At 49.2% G+C, this 8,788-nt stretch overlaps 1 protein-coding gene across 3 annotated transcripts in view; it reads right to left on the bottom strand.

Annotated features, from left to right (window-relative positions):
• Positions 1-4,240: 4,240 nt before the first annotated feature.
• KIAA1755 (KIAA1755 ortholog) overlaps positions 4,241-8,788 on the bottom strand; it is a 38,915-nt gene continuing 34,367 nt past the window's right edge. For 2 of the 3 annotated variants that reach the window (XM_037012788.2, XM_017652787.3), the window contains one exon: positions 4,241-7,426. In XM_037012788.2, coding sequence (XP_036868683.2) covers positions 6,755-7,426 — 672 coding nt within the window. In that variant the 3' untranslated portion in view covers positions 4,241-6,754. The remainder of the gene's footprint in view (positions 7,427-8,788) is intronic. The other variant, XM_037012790.2, reaches the window with a different exon arrangement.

Below are 8,788 nucleotides of genomic sequence, written 5' to 3'. Positions count from 1 at the left end.
TTGGCATCCCTGTTGAAAATCAACTGGTCATATATCTGTGGGCTTATTTCTGGACTTTCAATTCTATTCCATTTCTCTAGATGTGTATCCTATGGCAGTACCACACTGCTTTGGTTACTGTAGGTTTGTAGTAAGTTTTTAAATTGGGAACTGTGAGTCCTCCAATGGTGTTTTGGCTTTTTGGAGCCTCTTGCAATTCAATATGAATATGAGGATCAGCTTTTCCATTTCAGTAAAAATGGCTGTTGGAATTTTTATAGGGATTACATTGACTCTGTAGATTGTTTTGGGTAGTATTGACATTTAATGATGTTGAGTCTTCCTATCCATGAACGTGGGATATCTTTCCATTTATTTAGGTTTTCCTTATTCTTTTCAGCAGTGTTTGAAGTTTGCAGTGTATAAGGCTTAAACCTCCTTGGTTAAATTTATTTCCAGTTATTTTGTTCTTTTAGATGCTATTGCAAATATTGTTTTCTTAATTTCCTTTCCAGATTGTTCATTGCTAATGTATAAAAACAGCTGACTTTTGGGTGTTGATCTTGTAACCTGCAACTTTGCTAAATTTGTTTATTAGTTCTGATCACTTTGGTGTGGATTTCTTGTCTTTTTCTGTATATAGGACTATGTCATTTGTGAATAAAGATCATTTTACTTTTTCTTTTCCAATTTGGATACCTTTTATTTCTTTTTCTTGTATAATTGCTCTGGCTAGAACTTCCAGCACAATGTTGAATAGGAGTGGTGAAAACAGGCATCCTTGTCTTGTCCCTGATCTTGGGGGAAAAGCTTTCAGTCCTTCACTATTTCACTATTGAGCTTGATGTTAGTTATGAGTTTTTCGTAAGTGCTGTTTATCATGCGGAATAAGTTCCCTTCTATTCCTAGTTTTCTGAGTGTTTTTCATTATGAAATGGTGGTAGATTTTGACAAATGTCTTTTCTACATCAAATGAAATGGTCAAGGTTTTTCCCCCTTTATTCTATTAATATGGTTTATTACATTGATTGATTTCCTTATGTTTAATCACTCTAGCATTCCGCTTGGTCACATGTATCATTCTTTTAGTAACGCTGTTGTGTTCAGTTTGCTAATATTTTGTTGGGGATTTTTGCATCTATATTCATAAGGTGTATTGGTCTGTAATTTTCTTTTCTTGGGATGTGTTTGGCTCTGGTATCAGGATAATGCTGGCTTCATGGTATAAGTTATGAAGTGACTTCATTCCTTTTTATGGCTGAATAATATCCCATTGTATGATTACATGACATTTTTTATCCATTCATTAGTTGATAAATATTTGGGTTGTTTACACCTTTATTGGTTATGAGTAATTCTGCTATAAATATTGAATGTCCATACAAATTCTTGTATGGAAATGTTTTCATTTCTCTTGGGTATTATATCTCAGAGTAGAATTGCTGGGTCATATGGTATCTTGATGTTTAATCATTGGAGGAACTGCCAAGCTATTTTCTAAAGTAGCTGCATCATTTTACATTCTGACCAGCAGTGTATGAGGGTTCTAATTTCTCCACATTCTTGCCAACACTTGTTATTTGACTTTTTGATTCTAGCCATCCTAGGGAGTATGACATAGTATCTCATTGTAGTTTTGGTTTGGATTTCCCTGACAGCTAATGATACTGAGCATCTTGTCAAAATGCTTATTGGTATCCTGTGTATCTTCTTTGAAGAAATGCCTATTCAGATCCTTTATCCATTTTTAAGTTAATTTATTATTATCATCATCATCATTATTATTTAGTTTTGAGAGTTTTCTATATATTCTTGTTATAAAATATTATCTTCTGTGGGTCCACACCTGTAACTCTCTTCCAAAGACTGCCCTCCAGCACTGGACACTGCTCAGTGCAACATGCATCTTGGGGGTGTAAGATACCCTTCAGAGTTCCCTGTATGATCAGGCAGAGGCTGACTCTTGGTCTGAAATTGTACCTTGGCTTCCTTCCTTTCCCTGTCCTGCTCTCTCTGCCCTTCCTGGTTTCTCTCATGCTTGCCTCTTCAGCAAATCACCTGCACCCGAATCCTCATCTGCATGTCTGCTTCTAGGGAACTTGACCTCAGAAAGAGCTTGGAATGGGTGGGGAACTAAAAAGAAGTCAGGGTTGCTGGCACTCAGAGAATATGGAGGTTAGGAAATACGATGAGGCCAGAGTGCCAGGCAGGGGCCTGAGTACAGATCTCTGTATACCAAAGTGGGTTTTTATCTGGAGAGCCATGGGAAGCCACTGGTCAGGATGAAGCAGGGACTGACATCATTTTATATTTTGCAAAGGCCCCTCTATTTCCTGTGTGGACAGATGAAAGGGGCCCAAGTGGCTGTAGGAAGACCATTGAGGATGCTGTTACAGCGTCCAGGGGAGAGAGGAAGGAAACTGGGATGAGAGTGGGGAAAGTGGAGGAAGAGAGAAGTGGATTAGAGGTTGGTGGCAGGGAGGGCTGGGGCTGTAGAGAAGTTCAAGGACAACGTGCAGGTGTCCAGCCTGGATGGATGGTCGGTGCACAGAGGAGGAGGCGGGACTGGGAAGCAGAGCAGCAGTTCCACGGGCCAGATGCCACCAGTTTGATGTCCCTGGCCTGAGCCAATCTCCCACTTCACAGATGGAGAAAGTGGTGCCCGAGGAGGTGCAGTGGTTCACCCAGGGACCCCATCATGCCCCAGATGGAAGGGGATGGGACCCCAGGAGTCCTGCCACAGAGCCAGAGCACTTGCTCTTCAGGAGGCCCACAGGCTCCAGCCTCAGAGGGCCATTTTCGGCTGGGAGGAGGTGGAGTTTTGAGCCTGATGGGTTTGTCCTGGGCTGGAAGCCAGTTCACAGTCCCCAGAGAACAAAACATGTCTTTTTCAGGAGAGCAGCCTGTGGCCTGACCCAGGAGAGCTGCCCTGGGTCTGGCGTGGGTAAATTTGGGGTCAGAAGGGTGAGGGGCACCCACCTCAAGAGTGGCTGACAAGCTGGAGACTCTTCCGCTCCTCTGGATTTGACATCGATCAGAACTAGATCCAGATTCAGAGGTTTCTCTTCTCTACCCCTTCCCTTGCTGGGTGACCTTGGGCAAGTCACCTCCCCTCTCCAGTCTCCAAGCTTCTCCTCTGTAAAATGGACACACCTTAGAGTATGACTTTGATGCCCTCAGGGTTGTGTTGAATATCGGATAAGGAAATGGATGGACAAAAAGAACTTTGTATACTGTAAAAATGCCTCAACTATTTGGGCTCAGTCCTACCTCTGCCCAGTGGATTTCTACAAGGCTTGGATCCTTCATAAGATGGCCACGTCTGTGGAGAGGAAAAAGGCCTGGTGTGAAGCCCAGGGATCCAGAGGTCTCATTATCCTGGCCCCGCAGGATAATAAACAAAGGACACACCCAAAGGACAGATGTGGAAAACTGAGAGGCAGCCATCTGCTCAAACTCATGAGGCTATTAAGCCTGGATTCAAAGGCAGGGCTCTCAGATTCCAAAGATGAGAAAAATCCTTATCCTTTCAATGACCCAACTAAACAGATACAGTAAACTGAGGGTCAGAGAGAGGAGGCAACCCACCTCACGTTCTGTAGGCAGCCAGCAACCGTGCAGAAGTGTCACCTGAGATTCCTGAATTCCAAGCCATACTCCTCCCACCACCCCTTGAGCTTGAAAAAGGGGCTCCCATCACAGTGGGATATTCATCATCATGTCCCTGGCAGACTGGGGGTCCTTGTCAGCCCCATTTTCTTCCCACCAAAACAGGCTGCAAACTTTAAGAGCCCCACAACATGACACTGTACGTCTGCATCCTCAGAGCAGCCTCTTAGGGGCTAAGGCTTTGCTACCACACAGTTATGATGTCACTAGAAGGGAATCTCCTGGGGGAGGCAGCACCATGACACCACCCTGGGGAGGTTAGGGCAAAAGTCAGTAAGCCAGGCCCTTTCTAGCCTGTGAGAGATAACCTGGGGACGCAGAAAACTAATTAGGGAATCCACATGATTCAAAATGAGAAAAAAAGCTTTGGGAATTGAGCAGTGGCCTCTAGAGAAACTTCTTCCTTGATATGTCTGGTAATGGAAGCAGGGCCTGGCCAGGTTGGTGCCAAGCATAATACTGGATACCATTTAATGGGCACTTACTATGTTCCAGGTACCTTTCTAAGGGTTTTCACATGTTAACTCATTTCATACTGACAGCAAGCCTCTGAGGTCTGATTATTCTTATTTTGCAGGTGAGGAAACCAATATTATTATTATATTATTATTTTTTTATTATCATATTATTATACTATTATTTTTCAGGTGAGGATAGCATAACTTGGCCCAGAACTTAGAGTCTGTGAGCCATGGAACCTCGGCAGGAACCCAGGGCCTCAGCAGCCATGTGACTGCCCACTTTGCCACACTGTCTTCAGTGCAGTAGGAGACCAGGCCACTCAAAGGACCAATCCCAGCCCAGCCAAGGCTCCTGGGTACATGGCAGTCACCAGGCACAGAAGGACTGCTGAGAGAAGAGCACAGAGCAAGCAATCAGCCCAGGCTTGTCCGAAGGTGAGCCTGTCGCATCAGTCTTGTGTCAAGTCCTAGCTCTGCCACTTGCCTCGTGACACTGGGTAAGACAGCACCTAACTCCATGTCTCCGTTTCCTCCTCAGTAATATGGGGTGACATTAGTATTGGATTCACAGGATTGTGGTGCAAATTCAACAAGCCTTGCAATGCTTTTAAAGGGCTTAACACTAGGTAGGCACAAAGAAAAGGCAGAATACATGTTAGCTATTATTTGTTATTCAGTCTTTTTCTATGTTGTTATTAATTATTTTATTTCATTTCTGCATACCCTGCTCCCCCATGGGTTGCTGTAAGTAGCAAGTTGTTGAGCTTTGTCTCTTTTTCAAGACAGAGGGATGCACAAGATGGCTTTGGAGACTCCTGCTTCCCAAGAATTCTTGGGTCATCCATCCCCCTCTCCTGCATCTCTCACAATAGCTGTAGCCTCTTAGAAGTCAGTTTCCATCCTTACACCCCAGGTACCCTGGCTCCCTGCCTGTGGTCCCTGCTGGCTGGATGCTGTTGCTATGGTAACAGCATTTTCAGAGCCTTCAGCCCCTCTCTGAGGCAAAGGCATGGGTGGATGGGCTGATCAAATGCTCCCTGCATCCTCAGGCCAGTCTGGATGAAGGCAGGAGAGTGAAACGTGAGAATCAAAGCTGGCTTGGGGTGGGTGGCCAGCTTAGACCCCAGCCTCAAGTGTTCCCCAACAGCACCGCCCACCTTACTGTGTCACGTGGGAAACCCTGAGTAGTTGGTTACAAATGCACATTCAAGCCACCCTGGGCCCCAAGCGTCTGATTTTAATTATCTGGGGTGGGATCCTAGAAGCTGCCTTTGATAACCTCTGCTTGGTTCTGACACAGACAAGCCCCAAATCACACTTGACCAAATCTTGAATCTTAGAAGATTCCTGAAGCCATCTTGGCTTGCGTGGCTCTTTGCCAACGTGAGTCCTGAGGAACCCTGTTTGTCCTCCTCCATCTGCTCCAGTCCTGCCTCCTCTCCTTCCACAGCCTTAGCTGTGGGAGGATGTGTGCCCCACCCTCTTCCCAGAGCCAGGAAAATTCCAGGGCTGGGCTGCCAGAGACCACCTTGGTAATGCATCCTAAGGCAGAGACGGGGCACGCTTTCTCAGCGTAATGGCTGAGAGGAGGTGCTGGCAGGAGTTAGTGTGGGCACTGCAAAGGGCCGGTTGTCTTCTGGACACTCTGAGATCAGAGGCGTAAGGGCACCCTCCCCCCACCTCCTCATCCTCCTGAACCACGGGCTGGAAGGGGACCTGGCTTCCTACCCTTGCCTGGCCCCATAAACCACCAGCAGAGCCTTATTATGCTGGGCAGCAGAGGCTCTGCCTAAAGGGGACCTGGCTTTAGGGGTAGAAGTATTAGAGTCTGAGGAGGTGCAGAGGGGAGGGGAAGAAGACAGAATGTGGGACAGGGAGAGGATTCTCTCTGGAGCGCAAGGACAAGACCTCATGGGGTTCCTTGAATTAAGTCTGGTGGCCCCTGTGGGTTGGAGGAGCCAGTGAGAGAGAGCAGGGACCATGGCAGACGTTCCCTCACCCCTACCCCTTCTGAGGATGCAACTGGCTGTCAGCAGATGATTCTCTTTGTCTGAGGCTGATGCTGCCAGCAAATAAACAGCAAGCCAGAATCTGCCTGACCACACACCCTTTATTCCCTTCCCAGACTCACCTCCCTTCTCCTCCTCCAGTGGTTCCTAGCATCACCACCAAATTAGTGTGCCCTCGAATCCTGGGCTGGGGTCTATTTCTGTGGGACCTAAGACAAGGAGCATCTTGCCTTGCCACCCATGGTTCCAGATGAGGACCACTGTGACCCTCATGCCCCAGGGGAAGCTTGTGTTCCCCCAAACTCCAGGTAGGCATCTGGCTGCCTAAGACCAAGACCTCTGGAAGGGTCTGTTCTAACAGCTCTTTCCCCCGTGAGACCGGGGGTTATAACTCCACACTGTATTGCACCCTGCCCTCCCCTCCACTCCCACTACTTTGAATGTGTGAGAGTTGGGTCTTCCTGGAGTTTCCTAGACCTGGGAGCAGATTACCTCTGCACAGGCCACGTTCTCAGGGACCACATCCTAACAGGACTGGCAAGGGCTCCCCAGCCCTCTCTGTATCCGGGCCCACCCGACCTGGAGCCTGGTGCAGTTGGTGGGGGCTTCCAGCTAGAGGGATGCAGGGGGACTTGTCTAGGGTGAGTCCTCCAGAGATGTCTGTGAGTCTGTCCCCTCTGAGGAGAAACTGCCCCCAGTGGGGCAGGAGGTCTGACTCTGCCTGGGGAGCCTCTGCCAGGAGAAGACGGTGGTGAGAACACGCTCAGGGGCAGGGGGCCTCTGAGGGCCTTTGCCTTCACCAGCCTCTGCAGCCTGGCCTGCTTCCTGGGACAGAGGGCTAGCCTGGACATTCCTGCTCTGCCCTACTCTGGGGGCCCGAGTTGGCCAATGGGATTTTGGTGAACGATCCAGGCCTAGTGAGTCCTGGAGGGGCAGGTCCCACTTGCCCCTGGAAGTGACTGCTCCATTCAGACCCTGGCCCTTGGCAGCTGCCCCTCTTAACTCCAGGTGTGCCGAGTGGGCAGTGGGACCCGCTGGGCACGGGCAGTGGGCCAATGCCTTCTTCAGGAGGGTCTGGATCTCCTCGTGCCTTCCCAGGGCCTCCTCCCACAGGGCCTGGCCCAGGCCTTCCTGGCTCAGAGAAGCCACCTGCAGCCCCATGGCTGTGAGCTTCTCTGCAGGAAACTCGGACGCCAGTCGCCGCAGGTAGCGGTAGAGGCGGCGCTGGTCCCCAGGGCTGGCCCTCTGCGCCTTGCCCAGCTGGAGCTGGGCCATCAGGTCCTGACAGTCCATGTGGAACCAGGTCATCTGAGGGACAAGAAGAGAGGGATGTGGCAGCTCAGGGTAGGAGTGGATGTGGGGCTCCATGAGGACAGAGATGCACCTGTCTGAGTGCAGAGAGGACTTGAAGAGTGAATATTGCTGGGCTGAATAGCAGTAACAGCCCAGTTGATGTTAGGCCCCCCTCAGTGTGGCCAAGATTTTCTCCACTGACAGCCAAGGCTATGGTTTCTCTCCTCCCTGGGGCGCACACTCGTGCCACCAAGAAACAGTATCATTGGAGGCTTCAGGCACAGTCTGAAAGACCAAGGCGCCGGCAAGGACTTACCCTTCTCTGGGACTCAGTTTCTCCTTCTGTGAAATGGGAGGTTGTACTAGATGATCATGAAGAGCCTTTCAAGAGCTGAAAATTTGGATTCTTGGATTGTATTAACCCTTTAGGAGTGGTGCTGAGGTTAGAGTCTGGCTAGTGTTTACTGAGCAACAACTGTTTGCCAGGCTCTGTGTATCTCATGCATGATCACCCTGAACTGTACCAGCAGCCTCTACAGAGGAGGAAAGTGAGGCTCAGAGACATGAAATCACTTGCCCCAGGTCGTGCTGCATGTCAGGGAGGAGCTGGGATTTGAACTCAGACCTGTCCAGCTTTACAGAAGGTTATCTTCCAAGCACCTCCTTTCTTGCACAGGAGAAACGCTCCGGCAGGGCTGTGCCCCCACAGTCACCAGTGAGACAGCAGCCGACCCAGGCCCAGAGGTCCCCTCACTCCAGCCTCTCTGCCCCATTTTGGGATTTTGTCTGTCCCCACTTCACCTACAAGATGTCTGCAGGCTGCAAAGGAGCCCACATATTCCCAGCAGTTTGTGAAAAACATAATCTTTCTCTCCATTAATTTAGGAACCGACAGCGAGCTGTTAGGTTGTGGGGATTAGAGAACCATTTTCTCCGAGGAAACCATCTTTCCGTGGATTAAGGGAACTTGTCTTTAGATAAATGGCTTCATATTCGTGGAAGCTCACGGAGCTCATGGCTGGGAAAGGGCTCCATAAATCTCCGTTAGCGGCACAATTGCGTTACCATTATTTAGTGCCAAAGCTGCTCACTTGCTCTGCACCTAGGGCTGCGCCCAGCCCTGAACTGTCTGTCTGTCTGTCTGTCTGTCTGGGGTTCAATCTTCCAGGCTGAGCTGGGCAGAGGTGGACAGCACCTCAGAAATCATCTTGCCAGGCTCATTGTGCGGATTCGAATTCAGCGCCAAAGAGAAGAGCCTGCCTGGTCAAACTGCGAGAGATGGCCAAGGCGGCCCTCAGGGTCAGGGCTGCCACCTCCTGTGGGGTTTCTAGGCCTGGGTGGGACTCCATCTTCCCAGGTGCACTTCAGGCTTCCTTC

The sequence above is a fragment of the Manis javanica genome, chromosome 5 (genome assembly GCF_040802235.1).
Source record: "Manis javanica isolate MJ-LG chromosome 5, MJ_LKY, whole genome shotgun sequence".
Lineage (NCBI taxonomy): Eukaryota > Metazoa > Chordata > Mammalia > Pholidota > Manidae > Manis > Manis javanica.
Note: the sequence above shows the minus strand (reverse complement) of the source record. Positions and strands in the feature narration are given on the sequence as shown.